This window comes from Nicotiana tomentosiformis, chromosome 3 (genome assembly GCF_000390325.3).
Source record: "Nicotiana tomentosiformis chromosome 3, ASM39032v3, whole genome shotgun sequence".
In the NCBI taxonomy this organism is placed as follows: domain Eukaryota; kingdom Viridiplantae; phylum Streptophyta; class Magnoliopsida; order Solanales; family Solanaceae; genus Nicotiana; species Nicotiana tomentosiformis.
This window is the reverse complement of record NC_090814.1, coordinates 44,243,419-44,263,925: the sequence shown is the minus strand read 5'-3', so window position 1 is coordinate 44,263,925 and position 20,507 is coordinate 44,243,419. Positions and strand designations below refer to the sequence as shown.

At 37.7% G+C, this 20,507-nt stretch overlaps 1 protein-coding gene across 3 annotated transcripts in view; it reads left to right on the top strand.

Annotated features, from left to right (window-relative positions):
• The first annotated feature begins 741 nt into the window (after window positions 1-741).
• The window catches only part of LOC104107043 (uncharacterized), a 30,658-nt gene continuing 10,892 nt past the window's right edge, over window positions 742-20,507 (top strand). For all 3 annotated transcript variants that reach the window (XM_070196895.1, XM_070196894.1, XM_033658872.2), the window contains exons 1-13: window positions 742-970; window positions 1,061-1,192; window positions 3,094-3,231; window positions 3,834-3,884; window positions 5,842-5,931; window positions 6,017-6,163; window positions 6,426-6,536; window positions 9,965-10,033; window positions 11,141-11,309; window positions 11,402-11,874; window positions 12,393-12,563; window positions 13,137-13,245; window positions 16,435-16,580. In XM_070196895.1, the coding sequence (XP_070052996.1) occupies window positions 878-970; window positions 1,061-1,192; window positions 3,094-3,231; window positions 3,834-3,884; window positions 5,842-5,931; window positions 6,017-6,163; window positions 6,426-6,536; window positions 9,965-10,033; window positions 11,141-11,309; window positions 11,402-11,874; window positions 12,393-12,563; window positions 13,137-13,245; window positions 16,435-16,580 (1,899 nt within the window). In that variant the 5' untranslated portion in view covers window positions 742-877. The remainder of the gene's footprint in view (window positions 971-1,060; window positions 1,193-3,093; window positions 3,232-3,833; window positions 3,885-5,841; window positions 5,932-6,016; window positions 6,164-6,425; window positions 6,537-9,964; window positions 10,034-11,140; window positions 11,310-11,401; window positions 11,875-12,392; window positions 12,564-13,136; window positions 13,246-16,434; window positions 16,581-20,507) is intronic.

The following is a 20,507-nucleotide window of genomic DNA, read 5'->3' as shown; positions in this document are numbered from 1 at the left end:
TGACATTGAAAATAACTAAAAATATAATTACTAAATCTTTCCTTAGTAGATAGAAAGTCTAAAATTTTGGGCTTTAGAATCAATTAAGATTTTACTTTATAAAAATTCTTTTCTTATACCAAACTATATGTACGACTAATCCTCCTTTAAAGTCAATTAAAATGCTTATTCAAAAGAAATTTCGACATAACAATTTTAAAGGAAACTATATCATATTTGTTGTTAATTTGGATTTTAGTTACAATTAATGATTTTATTATTAATTTAAGAGCAAACTTTTTGGGAAAAAGCCTGTAAAAATATATTTTAAAAAGGACAATAACAATCATTACATGAAAAACTATATGAAGTTATTCTTAAAATGTCACCCGTGACATGAATTTTCTTTTAAAATTTTATCTCTAAACTCCAAAATAAATTTAACATATGAATAATAAATATGACATTGCGATGTAGAAAAAAATTAAACTAAACGTCACAACCACAAAATAAAAATTACGGGTAAAGATCAACATTCATCATTTTCTGAACATATATATATTTTTATTTATAACTCAAGCACAATTTTATTTAAGTGATTTTTGAAAATTATATATATATATATATATATATATAGATTAATCCTAAGTGTAAAACTTGTGGCACGGAGTTAGTTTTTAAATATTTTGGATCGCGGGGGGGGGGGGGGGGGGGGGGGGCGAGGCGTAGGATTTATGGACCCCTCCCACCAAATCTAAACCATGGTCGACCTGTAAAAGCCCTAAAACAAAAAACGAGACAGAAGTCAGAACTAATCCAATTACTCATCTCTAGTGTGTGATAAAACGAAAACCCCAGTAGGGTTTTGTTTGATCCGTTCTCTTCAATCATCGTTGCAATGGGAGCGAGTCGAAAGCTACAGGGTGAAATCGATCGAGTTCTGAAGAAAGTTCAAGAAGGTGTTGATGTCTTCGATAGCATATGGAACAAGGTACCAATTCTTTTTTTTGTTTGCCGTTTCTACTACTTCAGTAGCCCACATTTGCAGAAAGATTTCTTTAATTGAGTGTTCTTTCTTCAGGTTTACGACACGGATAATGCGAACCAGAAAGAAAAATTTGAAGCGGATTTGAAAAAGGAGATCAAAAAGCTTCAGAGATATAGAGACCAAATCAAAACATGGATTCAATCAAGTGAAATCAAAGATAAAAAGGTACCAATTCAGGCTGTTTTGTTTCTGGTTTGCATACTATTCAGTTCAGTCTTGGTAGTTAGATGCATTTACTCGTCAATCACTAATACTAGCTGTGCTTATTGGTTAATAGGACTTGCTATATCAATAGAATTGAAAGTTAGTGATTAGTGTTCTCTCAATTTCATAATGCATGCTGCTCTGGGGAAACATAGTATTTCGGCTGGAAATGTTTGATTTCTTGTCACTTATTAAAGAACAAAATTCTGCATGTTTGGTGTCAAATTTAACCCGACATTGATAAAAGTATTTGGCAGCCACTCAAGATCTGTAAGTGCCTTGTCTAAAAGAATGCTGAATATCGCGAACTCCTCAATTTTAGTTGATTGACATCAAAATAATCGGATGATTCAGACCTGATTATTATTCTAAGGAAAAAGAATTGCATGAACTATAAATGAAGAAATGTATAGAAATCTCCGGATAAGATTACAAAATTCTAGGAGAACCTAGTTAAAGCTATTTGTCCGGCGAGTATAAGCTGCTTCAGAAACCTAGAATATTGTGATCATTCACTTTTGCTGTTCTTGATCTTAACTAAAAGAATAAGTTTTAACTGTACAAGAAACTGCGCATGGATGTTGTGTATGGGAAAGTTTGGACCATAACTACTTCTTTGTGTAGTGTCAACTATTTTAGACAGAATGACGATTCCGAACCTTCTTTCTCAGCTCTGAACTTTGAGTGATTTTTGTTCTTTCTTTAATGTCTAAGTTTAGCTTATCTTTAGACATGTTTTTACTCGAATATTTCAAGGGCTGCATTACAGAGTTAGCCTAGTTTCTACCTTGGCATGGGAACTCCTAAACATGCCCACTACTCTTTCCTACCAGCTGGAAACACTTCCCATTTACTTGAGGCCCCTGTTGGACTTGAGGTTTCAATTCTGTTTTAACATACTTGAGCAAGATCTGAGTTCCTTATGTTGGTGACAAAGATGGTTCTAGAGAGTGTATGTCCCATGTGTGTTGTTGATTGTTTCGCAGACGTTTGTTTACTCAAATTTGCTATTATTTTAAGACTTTGCACGGAGAAAATAAATCTACCTATTATGCTGCTGCTTTAGAAGGAGAGGGAAAGTGGTCTTGTTGGTAGGAAAGAAGTGGCAAGGGGTGCTAATGCACTCTCTGTACGAGTGACACATGCACCTTTACAATATGACTGCCAATCTTTATTGTAAAAGTAATAGGTATTCATTTTGTTTTCTTTTGGAAGGTAATGCACTCCATCTCATTGAATATGAAGTGGTAGGGAGATTGATGGAGAAAGGAAAAGGACAAGAAGAGCAAATTCTTCTACTGAAGGGAACTAGAGATAGACTTGGGATAAGGCAAGAAAGTGAAAATGCTCTGTTCTAGGCAATCAAATTGAGACTGTTACTGGTTTGGTGGACATGTTGGTATAACTAGTTTGTTGATGATTCTTAGAGAAGTTTTAGCTGGGTGCTTATTTTTCAATTTGTACTTCTTCTCCATATTAAGTGCCTTATTTGGTTGAGCATGGTTCTTAAGGTTAGAGTTAAAGTTATATTTGTATAAATACGATGGAGATGGATTCATAATTGTGAATGAAGTTTTAACTAATTGATGAGATGACCTTCTACCGCTACACTCTTCTACAGTATATAGTTATGCACTTCTCTTTCTTTTTGTAGATTAATAATGACTTATTGGTACTAGTTTAAAAAACTGATGGCTTCTTGCCATACAATTGCTTAGTTCTGACCATTGAGTTGGTGGCGGCCTTTTTGCATCAGTGCATCCATTTACCTTCTGTGTGATCATAGATTCTACTTTTTGTTATGTCTTCAACAAAACCATGCAATTTTGTTTTACTAGTTTTATTTTTGCTTATTGACATAGGTAAGTGCCTCGTATGAGCAAGCATTAATGGATGCTCGCAAGCTTATTGAGCGTGAAATGGAGCGATTCAAAATATGTGAGAAAGAAACTAAGACCAAAGCATTTTCAAAAGAAGGTTTGGGTCAACAACCTAAGACGGTAAGCGTTGCTCTACAACTTTGAGGCCACCATTTGCTAGCTCTGTATGTTTTATTTTCTGTCGTGTTTTTTGGTTTCCATGTAGAAGTTTATAGGTCCCATCTGAAAGAAATCCTTAGAAAGTGACTATACTATTTTGTGTATTTTCCATGTAGCAAACATACACCTTTAAAAGCCCAATACTTACTATCTTAGAAAAAGATTGATGAAAATGATCTTTTCTTAGAGAAAGGAAAGCATTAGATAGGAATATGAATACAAATACATGCACCTAGCATAGGTGCTTTGCAGTACTAGGCTTGTACTATTCTCGACAACCGATAATCAACTTTTCCATCTCCCATCCATAGACCCTTAGTTGAGTGCTGGCTGTACATTAAAGAAGTAGTGATGTCTTTTATCACAATGGAGGCTTAGTGAATGCAAGGTCAAACTGATGCTTCTTCTGCCAATTTTAGTTTTAGCTTTTGGTTTTCCATTATATTTTAGTCCATATTATGTGGGTTCAAAGTCAGCTTTGCATTTTATGTCATAGTACCATTTTGGTTGTAATTGTATTGGTTGTGATTTTGTGTTTCATTTTGTTCTTCCAAATGTATCAGGATCCAAGGGAGAAGGCAAAATCAGAGACAAGAGATTGGTTGAATAATGTGGTATGAACTTGAGAATCTATCTCCTTTACCTATTCAAATGAATTACTATTTTCAGAGGTTTTATTGCTTCAAAAATTTCACTTCTCTTTCCATGTGTTTATCTTCCAAGGGTAGAATGGCTTCTCTTTCCATCTGTTTATCTTCCATTTTTCCAAGGGTAAAAACTTAACATTTAATTTTCAAGGAAGAAAATTTTATTCAAAGAATTGCACCCGTAGAGTGCTATGAATGAGTAGTACAACCCCCAACGATTTGCATCTTAATGCACTAGCTACATGTTAAAAAAACTGAGGAGATTAACCATCCTATCTCCTTGTACATTTTCATTATTATACGGAAAGGCTATCTGTCTAAGAGAGCTAATTATCTATGCTTTAAGGTACAAATATTATCCTTTTTGTCCTCGGAGTATCTCTGAAGTGCAAGTTCAGTGGTGCGGATCAGGAAGTGGACGAGGATGTGAGGTTGGATTCACAAGTCATTCCTAGGAAAGATAGTTTCAAGTACCTTGGGTCAATTATTTAGGGGAATGGAGAGATTGACGAGGAGGTCACGCATCGTACGGAGTGGATGAAATGGAGGCTCGCTTCTGATGTTTTCATTATTATACAGAAATGCTATCTGGCTAAGAGAGCTAATCATCTATGCTTTAAGGTACAAATATTATCCTTTTTGTCTTCAGAGTATCTCTGAAGTGCAAGTTCAGTGGTGCGGATCAGGAAGTGGACGGGGATGCGAGGTTGGATTCACAAGTCATTCCTAGCAGAGATAGTTTCAAGTAACTTGGGTCAATTATTCAAGGGAATGAAGAGATTGACGAGGAGGTCACACATCGTATCGGGGCGAGGTGGATGAAATGGAGGCTCGCTTCCGGTGTTTTGTGTATAAGAATGTACCACCAAAACTTAAAGGTAAGTTCTACAGAGTAGTGGTCCGACCGACTATGTTGTATGGGGCTGAGTGATGGCCAGTCAAGAAGTCCCATGTCCAGAAGATGAAAGTGACAGAAATGAGGATGTTGAGATGGATGTGCGGGCACACTAGGATGGATAAGATTAGGAATGAAGTTATTCAGGATAAGGTGGGAGTGGATCCGATGGAGGACAAGATGCGGGAAGCGAAACTTAGATGGTTCGGTCATGTGAAGAGGAGAGACACCGATGCCTCAGTTAGGAGGTGTGAGAGGTTGGTCGTGGAGGGCCTAAGGAGAGATAAGGGTAGACTCAAAAAGTATTAGGGAGAGGTGATTAGGCAAGACATGGCCATGCTCCAGCTCACCGAGGACATGACCCGTGTCAGGAAGGTGTGGGGGTCGAGAATTAGGGTAGAAGGTTAGGTAGCCGAGCGTCTTCTTTGTACCAGTAGTTCTAGCGTACTATTTAGTGCTAGTCTTGTATTTCTTATTCTCAGATTCCTGTTACTAATTACTACCTGTTGATTCTTGCGCTTTGGTTTTCTGATTGCCCTGCTGGTTTTGCTGCTTATTGTTATTTCATGCTTTTACCTTTCTTGAGCCTTTTATCCGTTTTACTTTTGTATTTTTTCTGAGCCGAGGGTCGAAACAACCTCTCTATTTTTTGCGTACACATTACCTTCCCTAGACCCCACATGTGGGATTTCACCGGGTTTGTTGTTGTATATGTATCCCAACAATGAATGTCTCTGTTTCTCTATTTCCTTTGTTGTCTATACTTGTATTTGCACTTTCACCGGAGGAATATCTAACCAAATCATTACCGCCCACCTTACATTTCTGAGAACACTGTTTTTCCCACTTCAATCCTAAGAAAACAGAAAATAGTAGGCACCCACAAATATCAGATGGGCATATTCCCACTCTTACCTTTATACTTGTGCAATGCCGAAAAGGGGAAATACTATTTGTGACAAAAAGTGTTAGCACTTATGATAGTTTTATCTTGGTGTTCCATTAACTTTAGTAATTGTTTTGGGGCAGGTTGGGGAGCTCGAAAATCAAATCGACACTTTCGAGGCTGAATTGGAAGGACTCTCAGTTAAAAAAGGGAAGCAAAGGCCCCCAAGATTGGTAAGAGGATGTTATTAAATCTATGTATATTGTGCATTTGGCTTACCATAATTGATTAAGGACTCATTTTTTATGTTTTCTTCAGGTACATTTGGAAACATCCATTGTTCGGCACAAGGCTCACATAATGAAATTAGAGTTGATATTAAGACTACTGGATAATGATGAATTGAGTCCTGAACAAGTCAATGATGTCAAGGATTTCCTTGACGATTATGTGGAACGTAATCAGGTTTACTGCTCTATACAGTTTATTCCTTGTGTGCCTAGCGTGGGTTATTTTGAAGAAATCACCATATTTATCACTCTAACCTGTTAATTTTCTGTACATTAAAATGGAATTCTGTAGCGTTGCTAGGTTGCTTGTTTTTCTGTCTCTTCACTTGTTTTTCTGTGTATTCACTTCTGAAAGTGTTCTTAGGATTGCTCTTGAAGAAATGGCCTCTTTCTGGCATGTAATATTAGAATTTTTTATGGATTGCATAATTTTTCAGGAGGACTTTGATGAATTCAGTGATGTTGATGAGCTTTATAGCACTTTACCGCTAGATAAGGTGGAGTCTCTTGAAGATCTGGTTACTGTCGGTCCACCTGGTCTTGTTAAGGTAATTTACATCCAAATCGTCTTTTCTTTTTCTAATTTCTTTTGCTGACTAAGTTATTTATTTCTTGTTCATCTTTTAATTGAGTGATATATTTATTTCTCTTTCCTATACCATAATAATACGAAAGTTTCCCCCTTTTCCGTTTTTACTAAAATTAAGAGGAATTTGTGGTCATTTTCTAAATTCTAATGTATTGGGGTAGGACTATTTGGTCCTTAATATATACCACCCCTGCACACAGATTTGTTCTCAATGTTTTGGCCAAAACCTAAAACTAACGACAAATAGAAAAGACATGTTACCGATTACGGTGAAAGAAGAAAACAAATGTAGAAACGCTCCAATTAGCCTGATAGGGAAAAGTGAAAAACAAAGAACCCTATATCATCTTCTAGATTTTTTGCTCCAAAATCAGTCCGAAGTCAAGGGATTTTCCATTGTTGTCGCTTAGTTACCAACAATATTGATAAGCTTACTGCTCTGGTGGGTTTTCTTGATTTGCTGGATTTTGGGTTTCAAAGATTGGGTTTTACTTCTAGGATGAGCATGGACTTTTCAGCCTGTTAAATTCTAGGAGACATGGAATGCTAGTTGATAGGTATAAGAAGCAGATATGATGTGTGATTGAGTGTTGTAGTCACTCTAGCATAAGGAAAAGACTAAGGAATGATTACAAAGAATATTGAAGTTAGACGGGTCTAACAATATGGGATCATGTGAAATATAACTAATACAACATTTTCTTTAAGACATAAATTGCACATCTGGTCTTGGGGATAAAACCCAGTATTACTAACACGACATTTGGTGGCTGGTATTACACTGGGCATTACTAATATTGTCATAGCTAATGTGGGGATCTATGTGTTATGTTATGCGGATGTGATATGGAATAAGAATATATAGAGCAAGAATACTTGCATGAGTCTAATGCATAACTATCTTTATATTGTTATCTTTACACTCTACAGTTAAGAATTTTTATATTATTATTTATCACCTGACAGTGCTTACATTATAATTCTTGTATAACTAGCCTGTGAATTAAACCAATTTAACTCTATTGCTAGAAGAACAGTAACATTTTCATGGTTCTAACAATACTGTATTGTTTGAAAAAAAGTAATACTCTCATGGTCCTAACTGTAACTATGTTGCCAAAAAGTGCAATGTTTTCACCATATCATTGATAAGGTTAGTGTTTTACGTGTTATATTTAGTTTAACATAATGCTGACCAATAATGCCTGTGGGAGTAAACTGATGGAGCAAGAAATTTTACTTAGTCAATTAAGAAGTTGATATGACTCCCAAAAGGTGGGGAAGGCTGGGAGTAAAAGATCTCTGCATCTGCAACAAGGCCTTGCTTAGAATTTGGCTATGGAGATCTCAAAACAGAGGAGCATGCATTAGGGAGAGAGGTGATAGCAGATAAATATGACATCATTTGGGGGGGGGGGGATAACCAAGAACATCACTACTTCCTCTGGGTGCGGCTTTTGGAGGAATATTGTGAAAGGATGGGAAGAGTTTTGTGGGTGCATTTACCCATAAAGAAAAAGGATTTCGTGGGTGTATCTCATTCAAGATGGCGGGCGGATGTAGGGTTAGTTTTTTGTTGGACAGGTGGAGTAGGGACATGTTGAAGATTACTTTCCCGAATATATATATTATTTCGTGCCAAAAAGTAGATGATGGTCCAATAGTTTAGGAGGTTACATGAGCAGAGTATTATTTGGGATCTCAAATTTTTTAGGAACTTTCAGGACTCAGAGCTAGTGGGATTTCAAAGTCTACTTAAAATGCTACAAGCAAACCTTACTCGTTGAGAGCGAGGATTCTTGGGATGGCAGTTAGGAACCAGTGGACGATTTTCGGTGAAGAGTTATTACTGCAGGTTGCTAGTTAGAGAGAAGTTGGATTTCCCTCATATATCCTTTTGGATACCTAATGCGCGAAGAAAGGTGTATTTTCTTGCTTGGTTGGCTGCTAGAGAAGCAATTCTTACGGCCGAAGACTTGAAGAAAAGGAGGATTACATATGTTAGTTGGTGCTTCATGTGTAAACACTCGAGGGAGGGAGTGGATTATCTCTTATTACATATTAGGTAGCGCCACGTTTGTGGTGGGAGCTTTTTAGATGGTTCCATATGCAATGAACTATGTTTGGGTAATATGAACGATGCTTTATTATGATAGTTCTTCAGAAGACGGAAGCGAAGACGCCTGTCATAGGATGTTGCTCCATTAGCACTTATGTGGATAGTATGGAGGGAAAAGAAGTATGAGATCTTTTGAAGGGAAAGGGCATGGCTTTGTACTTCTGAGGAATATCCCCTTGTTTTAATGCATTTTTATGTTTTTCGTAGAGAATCATATCTTTTACTTTTTGGTATACCTCTATCTTTGGGTTTCGGATTATGGGCCACTTTTACCAATACCTCATCAGCGGACGAGCTGTTATTATCATTTTATTTCTTAGTAGATTTGAATTATGAAGTAAGACCATTTGATCTCTGTCACGTGTCAGTCAGCTCGGGAAGTGAAGAAGAACGAGCTGCCCTTCTATCATCTTCAACATCTTCTTTCTCCACCCCCTCGATGACATTAAGATTTCGATGAGTATCCCAATTTCAACATCTTGTACTGGTCATAGCCCAGGTGGGTACTGGGTATTCAATATTTTAGTTCGCCTACTTGAATCAATACTTCTCATAATCTGACGACAATGCCTAGTGGCTCTATCGTTTCGAGAATCAGCCACAGCCATCGTCGCTTTCACCAAATTGTGAGTCCAACCATCTGGATCTTGGTTCAGTTTACTACGAGGATCTTGTATTCAGAGCATCAAAGATCTTTGACTAGGTTTGAGCTATAAATCTTACACTTATCTATTATTATAAAGGGAAGAGATGAGATAGATCTTAATTACATGGATGGGAGTTGTCTTAGAAGAACTAAAAGTTCTTGAAATTAATATAAACTTAACTCCGCTTGACTAAGAGCATAACACAATATAAGAAAAAAATTCTATACAAGCAATACCAACTACTTGAAATGAAGGCTTAGTTGTTGTTATTAGGTCTGGATTTGGAGAAGTGTGAGATTTAGATAACCTTAAGTTTTAGAGAAGCCTTAAGTTCCTTAAAAGACATATTTTACCAGTATTGGAATGAGTTGAGCCCGAATAGAGTGAAATAGATATAGATGATTCACCTAGGCAGCTGCGACTTATTTGGGGCATAATTAATGTTTATTTTAATAGCAGTTCCATTTTCTAGTATCTTTTGGTATTCACGTGCAATACTGTGTGCCTTAACTAATTCAAAATATATATTAAAAAAGTAGAGGAAAGAAATTCCTTGCCCATCTATGTAGGGATGGGACATACAGCCTCTGCAGAAGCTGTAACATTGTTTTGGTTTTCCAGGGTGTCACTGTTGCCAGTGCTGTTTTGAGTGTGAAAAATTCTCTGGCCTCTTCCCCTGCTCAATCATCGGTATGGTTTGCTTTTTTTCCTTATCTCTTTCCTCTTTTGGCATTACGTGGGCTTTTGGATGGAAACATTTGAGCACAGTGTAACCCACAAGATTTGAGCGCAGTTTGTTACACATTTTTCTTTCCCGTTGCTAATAAGGCAGGTAGTGGTTACTTGGAAGGCTAGTAGTATGGCACTATGGTTCTGACTTGTACTATTTGCTTTAAGCTAGATACCGTGATTGTGGTCATGTAGATTAGTTCACTTGGTACTCTTTGTTTTGTTTATTGTATGCCTTATCGAATTGATTTTCTTCTTCTGCATTTATTCCAATTTGTATTTTACTACTTAGAAGTTCTACTGCTTTGATGCTTAAGGCAATGGATGTCCTTTGGAACTTTTCCCAATATAATGGGGATTATGAGCGATTCTTCTATTAATCTTTGAATCTAAGTGGAAATAATCGTATTATGTCTTTCTCTTTTGCCCATTTAATTGGAATCTGATGAATAATATCCTACATCTTACTATTTATGGTCAAAGACACTCAGCCTAACAACAAAATATTTATCCCTTTTGTACTATTGGGTATAGACAAACATTTCACTGAAATACAACATCTTTGTCATTGTTTAATATTATGAGTATATGTTTCCTACTGTTCATGGCTGAAGATACTGAAGCCTAAAGTTATAAGTTCATCTTTTTTCAAAATTGATATGTTTTAAGTATGGGAATATATTAAAATACAAAATTTCCCCTGAAGCAGCCAGAATTGAAGGAGCAGCGTCTACTTCTCAAAGTTTCTGAGGAGGTGTAGCATGTGTATGGTTCTTATGATGCCACTTCCTCAAACTGACCATCCAAAACCCCAAAATACACAAATAATTTCAATCTCTACTGCCTTTCTCCTTTCTCACCATATCTTTTTGATGCAACTGTTGAATTGTTTTTGAAGACACTTTATTCACCTTTCTTCTACATTTCTGATGTTAATACTATGGTATTTATTTTCTTGTTTTATTGGCTAAAAGTAAAGTTTGAGACCCATTCTTTCCAAGTTTATAGGGTTCATTAGCTTACCTAGCATTGCCAATGTAAATAACTAATTGATGGTTTGCTTTCAAGGTGTCTGTAACATCTTCAGCACAGCAAGCTGCTTGTGTTCAGGATCAGGCTGATGAAACACCATCACAGGACAGTAGCTCTGAAGCAGTTGCAAGGACCCCACCTCCTAAAAGTAGTGCAGTTACTGCTTCTGCTCCCACAACACCCGCTGGCAGTCATGCAACACAGGGTATTAAACATGCTTCAACTCGAAAGCTCTCTGATACATCAATTTATTTATTTTTCTTCAGAACTTCTGATGTGGTTTCTTGGAACATGCAGGTACTGTTGCTGCTTTATCTCCAACTAGCACGCCAAATGCGATAAAAGAAGATGACGTGACAAGCTTCCCTGGTCGAAAGTCTTCCCCTGCTCTTAACGAAACTGCTTTAAGGGGTGTCAATAGAGGTTCCCTATCTAACCAACCCGTGGCTAGTATTACACTTGGTTCTGGTGGTGCAGCTACTGGGAATGGAGGTCTAGGAGCTATTCCTTCAGCTTCTGAAGTCACGAAGAGAAATACCTTAGGTTCCGAGGATAGGCTTGGAAGTAGTGCCATGGGTCAGGCTTTGGTATCCCCTCTGGCTAACAGAATGATGATGTCACAAGCAGCTAAGGCTACAGATGGAACTGGTGTTGCTGATGGGGCAAATCCTGGTGATGCTACGGTTATGACTGGTAGGGTTTTCTCTCCTTCTGTTGGTCCTGGTATGCAATGGAGGCCTGGCAGTTCCTTTCAGACTCAAAATGAAGCGGTATGTTTTCCTTTTTATCATTTATGCGAGCTCTCAGTAGCCACTTAATTTTTTACCTGTTTATTCGTTTATCGCATGCTGCAAGTTTAAAAATCAAAGTTACTAGCCCCTCAAATATGTCATTAAATGCTGACATAGTCCTTAAAAACTATTCCTGACCTCGGTATCTGTTTTGCTTGTTGGAAATTGCTTTTATTCTATGTATCTTCATTCCTAGCTGGAGAGAGTCTATATGCAAACTATAGCACCTCATCCATGTTGAAAGAGAATATGTCGCCTAAAATTGATACGGGGTGCCGTCACTAAGAAAATATGTCTCAATAGTTATGGATTGCTGTAAGATACGAAGGATTTCCCATGCATGATCCCAAGTATGTTTAAAGTTTAGTTTCTTTTTCATGTTGATAACATACTTTGGGTAGTGATTTAATCTATAAGTTTCTAACTTTTTGTCCAAGACCACATTCAATTGCTTCAACAGGTATCATTCGAGTTCAATATGTTTCTTGTGCTTTCAGGGCCAATTCCGTGGAAGAACTGAAATTGCACCTGACCAGAGGGAGAAGTTCTTGCAACGATTTCAGCAAGTACAGCAGCAGGGTCAGAGTAATCTTCTTGGCATACCTCCACTTAGTGGAGGAAACCTTAAGCAGTTCTCGTCCCAACAACAGAATCCACTTCTGCCACAGGTGCTGTTTTAATGTTTGTTCATGACATTTGCTTCTTTTGGTTGGTTGCATTTCTTGTTTCCCTTCATTGCATGATTTTGTTACTTTAGCATCATATTTCTTTAAATTTTTAACTCTGCCCTTTTTCACTATGCACCTCCTTTTTTGCCGATTCCCTTGTCTTCCTTGTTAACATTTTCTTTGCGAAGTATTGCTTTTAGACCCAGTGGACTTGTTATTATATGACAAAAATCTTTGAAGTTAAAAACAAAAATACTCTTACTATCAAACCCTAGTATATAGCTTCAAGGAATCATCTAGATTTCGTTCCGTAGATTCTACATCAGTTGAAAATATCAACTCTATTGCGCATTGTTTTAACACCATGTGAATTTGCTAGTTTGGTACCCTAAAAGGAGGAGATAATCCAATTAAGTAAAAAGAGAGGAAATATAGCGAGTTGGGAAGAACTTGAGATTCTGCTGCTGTCTTTGGGCTTATTGCACTTTATTACGTGTTGCATTGGTTTCCTCCATCCTCATATGCTGGTCACTTGATCTTATTATGTGCTCTTACCTTATTTTATAATTTCAGTTCAATTCTCAAAGCTCCTCTGTCTCTCCTCAACTTGGACTGGGAGTTGGAGTCCAAGCATCTAGTATTAACAGTGTTGCCTCATCTGCATCTTTGCAGCAACAGCCAGGTGTGACCCATTATTAATTTAATCAGTAGCCTTTGATATCAATAGGATCTAGGTTTGACGGTGATGGTGAATGGACATCTTTTGGCATCAATTTCTGTCATATGATTGCCTTCTGTATTTGAGTCCATTTGGGTCTTGGCTGAGTTGAAACATAATTTAATTTGTGAGGCTTGATTCATTTGGTTCACTCCTTTCCTGCCTCTTCATAAAAAACAAGTGGATTTCCCTTTTTGTTTATTTTTAATGAATTGAGATAAATCTTTTTATTTTTATTCTGGATAAGTAGAGTAATCTTCTGTCATGTATTTTTTGGTTTGTCTCATAGAATATGAAAATCATGAGGAAAGTCCATCTTTTGTACCTACTGTTCCTTTTCTCTGCCTTCCGTTTTGAAGTTCTTTATTTTGCTTTTTCATTCTTCCAATTTGATATTTGTTGTTATCTTTCCCTGCCTTCTTGATAATAAGAAACACATAGTATTAGTTAATGAAGAAACCAAGGCTAATAGTCTAGTGGTATTTGATGGTGTCTTCCACACAACAGGTGTGAGTTCGGTTCTACTAGCCCCCTTTCCCTTCCCCAATCCTCCTATGTAATAGAAAAAGGAAAAAGAGTAACCATTTTTTTTCTATTTAAACCTTTTAATTATGTTCCTTGAAAAGGGAAGTAAGCCGATGAGAGTGATCACATGTGAAGACTAGATCTACTTTGATCTTCTTTATGGTTTTTAAGTTAACTAATCTGTCGGACTTCTGTCTAGGAATCTGACAATTTATTTTTGGATTTTCATTACATTGCTAATTGCTAAGAGTGCATATATTCATGTTAGTCAATGATGTCATTACGCCTTGTCAAAACTAGAAAAACTGTCAAACTCAATGCATGGGCATATGTTTATGTTTAAAGACTATCACTCCTAATGAATAAATTGCTAAAATTTAATTTGAAGTGAATAAAATGGCTTTTAGAAAATTCTGAGAAATAAAATTTAAAAATATTAGTAGGTTATTGTGTCCCTTGTTGTTTGAGAGTATGAGTTGTTGTCTCCTTATATGGTTTTGGGCATTCCTCCCCCCATGAGCTAGCAATTTGGGTTGAGGTAGCCCAGGGCCCCTTTTCTTATCAAAAATAAATGCAGACCATCTCAGTTCTTGGTTTACCCAATGATGGTAACCCATGTTATGTTGTCCACGATCCAAATATTCAGTCCTGGGCATGCGGCAGGGTGTTAACTATTAAGTGACCCACATTGGCGGAGGAAAATATGGTCTTGTGCAATCTTCACTTCAGGTGCTGGCTTTTGGGGTTGAGTTAGGCCCAATGTCAATTTTCTTAACATAGGTGATAACAACTAAAAGTTTTGGGATGTGAAGTGTAGTGGAAAAACAATTAGCCCAATGACAGCTAGTAAAAGGAGCTCGAGGACAATTTTGGGTTTAATCTTTAATGAATGGCCAAGTGTCATGAGAATTTATTTAGGGCATTGCAGCTTTGTTGGTAGTATGGATAAATTATTAGTTTTTGGGTTTATCAGTGTATCCTCGACTCAAGTATATGTACATGAAGTACATGGAGGTGACAGAAATGAAACATCCCTGCATGAGATGCTGACTTCAACAATCATGCAGGCATTAACAGTACTTGGAGGCAAAAGTTTCCTCCACAACCTCCAATATATGTTGGTCTTAAAAATAAAATTTCTGCGAGCCTTTGATTTCAGGAACTGACAAGTCTTTTTCTTCCTTTTTTAGTTTCTTTTATGGATTTAGGTACGTGGAGGCACCTGTGACTTTTAACTGTGAATGGATTTATGAGAATTCTGTAAAATTCCTATGGGGAGGTAGTTAGAGAAATAGTTAATGCTCTAGCTAAATTTACACTTATAAGGCTAATCCTGATACATCTCCATTTACTGTGGAGCTATCGCCACTTGGTCCTGTTAACACACACCGACAAAATTGCCTTTCTCATCATCCATTCATCTCATTTGCTATATAAATTCAAGAACTGGTAATTTATTGACAAATAATAGATCTGGTAGGTTCGAGGAGAGGTAGAAGTAGGTCTGAGGAGAGGTAGAAGTAGGCCAAAGAAATATTAGGGAGAAGTGATTAGGCAGGACATGGTACTGCTCCAGCTTATCGAGGACATGACCCTTGATAGGAGGGTGTGGTGGTCAAGAATTAGGCTAGAAGGTTAGTAGGTAGTCGAGTGTTTTTCTTCTCCATACCAGTAGTATTAGTATTAGTCTTGTATTTTCTTATTCTTAGGTTTCTACCTATTATTTCTCTCGCTTCGGTTTTCTTATTATCTTGCTTTTGTTACTGCTTGTTGTTAATGCTTCTTTTTTTAATCTTTACTTGAGCTGAGGTCTATTGGAAACCGTCTCACTACCTTCTCAAAGTAGGGGTAAGGCTGCGTGCACACTACGCTCCCAAGACCCCACTTGTGGGATTATATTGGGTTTTGTTGTTGTTGTTGTTGTTGTTTGGAACTAGTAATAGGATTCAAGATGCTTTGAGCTCACTTTCTTTTGAGCAAATTGCATCATAGCAGTATGTAGACATACCTCACCTTCCAGTGTAGATCAAGTTCCAGGATTCATTAGATAAACGCTAGTTATTTTACCACGCCATTCAGATCAAGTCTTAAAATTCATAAGATAAACACAAGTTGATCTTTTACTATGGATTAGACAATGTTGTTACCTCCGTCATCACCTGTTGGGTGACAATGCCACCAACACTTGCATTGAGATTATTGATTTGCTCATCTCCGTTTCCTTTTTGCTCGTGTGGATCTTAAATCCCAGTCTCAATTTTTTGCTGCTGTTGTCTTTAACTTTTGGACTTGTCACCCTTTATCCAATTTATTTGGCTTTGCCTATTAGGAGAATAGAGTTATTGTTAGTTTAGTCTTTCAGATGAAGTACGGATGAGACTGCGAGGAGGGAGGACTAATCGTAATGGTCTTATTGTTCAGAAAATTATAGTTAGAGTTAGATTATGTATAAGAGGAGATAGCTCGACTTGTGATAATGGTCTTGTGTACCTAATGGACAGCTGAAAGAAAAGAAATTAAAAAAGAAATTATAGTGGTATTTTCTGTAGCATATTGAAGCAAAAGATTGTCCTACCATACTCTTTGATTACATGGATGCTTATGCTTTTATAAATACAATGGTTGCAGATGCAGGCCACCCAAAAGTTGAAGACTTGCAGCAACAACAGACTTTGCCAGAAGATTCTTCTGCAGATTCTGCTGCAAATCCTGGGCCCGGAAAAAATCTTTTGAATGAGGATGATATGAAGGCTTCATATGGACTAGATACCCCAGTGAGTTGAATGTCATTAATTGATCTGACTTCCAATATTAATTCATTTACTTTATCTCATTAATCTTTAGTTCTAGTTTATGACATGTTGATTCTTAACTTACTGTATTTTTAATGCTGCGCCAAGTTATTTGTTATTAGTGATTTACAGTAACATATCTTAGAAGCCTATTATTCACTTTGCATGAGAGCATGTGGTTGTGTGATATATTAACTGGATACTACTCAAGTTTGATTGAAGAGCCTGAGTAAAATGTGGAGTTCTGGAGGAGGTATTTTTGGAATCACTAGGCAAAAATAGTTTAGTGCTGAATGTGTTAGAAGAACTGGTTTGGCTCCATGGGTCCATCTTTCTATTGGATGGCTTTGAAGGGATGCTTCAAGGTGTTAAGGTCATCGTTGGAGGCAAAAAGGTAGATTCAGGAGGGCTGAGTATTCTCTTAAAATTAAGCTTCTTCCGCGGGGTGGATTAGAGAATAAAAGGAGGAATATGATTGTGGATTTAGAGTAGGGACTTTAAGTGATTGATAGGAAGTTCAGGATTCTGGTCTCTCTCTCTCTCTCTCTCTCTCCTTCCTTTACTCCTCAAAATCTTTGGCTTGAGACTAGACAAGCAATTTGGGTATTGCTAAAGGGTATGGTTAATGACTTGAGATTAGATAATCAATAAGGATTGCTAAGATGAAGTATGTAAGGGATTTGATTCTAAGGAGGTTATTTTAAAGAGCACTGACTAAATTGACCATATTAAAAATTACATTGCTTGAGAAAAGGAGAATAACCCATGTAGTATTCAAGGCACTTGGCTAAGTTGTGGTTGAAAACGATCCTTTTAACTATAGCCCTAATCAAGAAGTAATTCAAAAGTGGTTCTTGAATAGGTGGAAGATCTTTGCTGGTCTGAGAGTCACCCCTCTCTCTCACAACCAGTTTCTATTTGAGTTTCCTTCAAGACAAGAAGCGGCGAGAATACATGCTGGTGAATGGTTTTGGAACGGGCGTCGTCTATCTCTTGAGTGGTGGTCACCGGTGGCAGGAACAACTGATTTGGGCTGCCAGAGATTAGAATACAAATGGGTCAAGGCTTTTGGTATTCCCATCCACGCGTGGTCACTTGAAAACCTTTAAGACTATTGGTGATCTTTGTGGTGGTTTCGTCGGAATTGATGAAGAGACAAAGCATCGTAGTCACTATTTCTGGGCGAGAATGTGTTAATGCTAGCAGGAACAAATGCCCAGATAAAATGGAGCTTGATGTAGAGGATTGGAGGTTTGAGATCTCGATTTTAAAGGAGGTTGCTGCAACCCCTAAGCCAATTCCAACTCGAGTCCAGTTACAGGGGAGAAGTGCCGAAGATGCAGGGGAGAAGAGATCGGGGAACATCTCGGGGATTGTAGCAGAAGGGAAAGTACCATCGTACCACGTGGGGGGTCAGGTGGTAGAGGATAACTTTAATTCAAATTTATCTGGCCCCACTCTAAGTTATATGGACACTAGGGCTGATAAAAAATATCCTCTGACCCGGCCCAGTCAAGCAAGTTGCTCAGGAGTTAAAAGTTCATTATATTTGGGCCCAATAGAAACTCAGCCCTATTATTTTAGAGCCCCAAGCAAAGGGCAAATCAAAGAAGGCCCAAGCCGTATGGAGAGCAAAAGACCCTCACCCCCAAACTCATAATAACAACTCTCCAAATATCATCGAAACTCTGCCAACAGACCACTCACATAAGACACATCCATGGAACTAGGGCAGAGTCGTCTTCGCGTGCAATCATCAACGACACTGAAGTTGATGACGAAGCAGATGATGAAGCAGAAACTTTTGTAAACAATCTCATCCGCCTTTCAACTCGTCTAAATTGGTCAGATGCTGCCTCAACAACTCTTGTTTGCTCAGACACTGATTCCTGCAGTGAGCCACTCTACCTCCCCTGGCATGAGGAAAATCTCCTGCAATCACAAGGAATTTAACATCCCAACACAATAGATACTTCCATATGGACAAAATTGGTTATGGGTAAAGCATGCAAAGCTTTTGGGATCAATGCAGTTGGGTTTGAACATGAACTCCTGGATTTAATCTTGAGGATGGATCAGAACCGACAAGCTCAAATTCAGAAAAGAGGGTCACTTGCCACAGCGAATAAAAAGGGGAAATTGAGGTGCAAAATTTAATTAACGGGATTAACTGTGATGGGTGTAGTAGTAAAAGGGGCAGGCATTGCAAGATTGTATCAAGATGAAAGATAAAATCCTAAGTTGGAACATACAAGGTCTTAATGATAGGAGAAAGAGAAGCACTTTAGCATCACTAGTTCGAAAATGGAGGGCAGATATACTGTGTCTACAGGAAACCAAAATGAAAAATATTCCAACTAGACTAGTTTCATTCATCATATTTGGGGGAACACGTGGGCTGAATGGGTAGAGTTAAAAGCTTGTGGTACCAGAGGTGGCATTATCATCCTATGGGATAAACGATTGTGGAAATGCATTGACTCTCATCAAGGCAACTACACAATTACTTGTATGCTTGAAAGCGTGCAAGAGGATTTTAGGCGGTCTTTTACCGGAGTGTGGTCCACATACCAACTCTGAGAGGGAAGATTTATGGCTGGAATTGGGTGCCAATAAAGGGGCATCTGGGAGGACAAATGGGTGATTGGAAGGGACTTTAATGTATGTAGATATGAGAATGAAAGACTTAACTGTTCCAGATCCACAGCTATGAGGAACTGTACAAAAACTATTTTGGATCTTCAATTAATTGATCTACCTCTGTATGGGGCACAATACACCTGGACAAGGGGAGAAGACATTCTACAGGCATCCGGGATAGACAGATTTCTTGTTTCTATAGAGTAGGAAGAGAGCTTCAAAGCAATCAAGCAACTGGCTCTTCCAAGACCAATATCAGACCATAGACCATTGTTGTTGGAGTGTGGAGAATGGGATTCTACACACTCCTATTTCAAGTTTGAAAACATGTGGTTACAACAAGAAGGGTTCATAGACATGTTGAAAGGGTGGTGGCAGAGTTACATGATAGGGGGTAGTCCTGATTTCATACTCTCTCAGAAAATGAGGAATCTGAAAAAGGACATCTCCAACTAGAACAAGGAAATCTTTGGTAAGCTGGAATTTTGGAATTTAGGAGAAACAGAGCACTGGAAAAACTTGCTACATTAGAACACATCACAGAAAATAGAATCCCAATACAATCTGAAAAGCAGAAGATCTGGAGTTTAAAAGTGGAGCTCGAGGAACTAGCCAAAGCTGAAGAAACATCTTGGAGACAAAAATCAAGATGTCAATGGTTAAAAGAGGGTGACAGGAACACAAAGTACTTCCAATCAATTTCCAACTCTCACAGAAGATTCAACAATATCGACAAGCTCCAGGTGGATGATGAATTAATAGAAGACAAGGCAAAAATCAAAGAAGAGATTCTGAGTTTTTAACAGAACTTGTTCACAGAGGATGAGGGACCAACAACCAACTTTGAGGCAGTGTTGTCCAAAGCGAAAAGCTCTAAAAAGCGCTCCAGGTCGATTAGGGCTTTAAGCGCAAAGCGCAGTTAAAGTTTGAGCTTTTGTAAAAAAAGGCGCTACTAAGGGAAAAAATAAAAATATATATGTACTTTAAGAAAAAAGAAACAAATTCACTCCTAATGTTTTCTTCATCAACTAATACCCTTATTTGCAAATTTCATCCAATCAACTTCATGATTCAATCTCTCACTTTTGGCTTGATTTGACTTCCATTACAATTATTTCAAATGAAGCTTGCTTTCTTAAGGTCAAGGATTTTGTTTCAGAAATATCAATCGTGTGACCAGGATTTGGAAGAACATGGCCGCGACTTTATTTTCATTTTAAATTTTTTGATGAAGTAAGGTATTTCATTAGAAAGGCATCAAGTAGATGC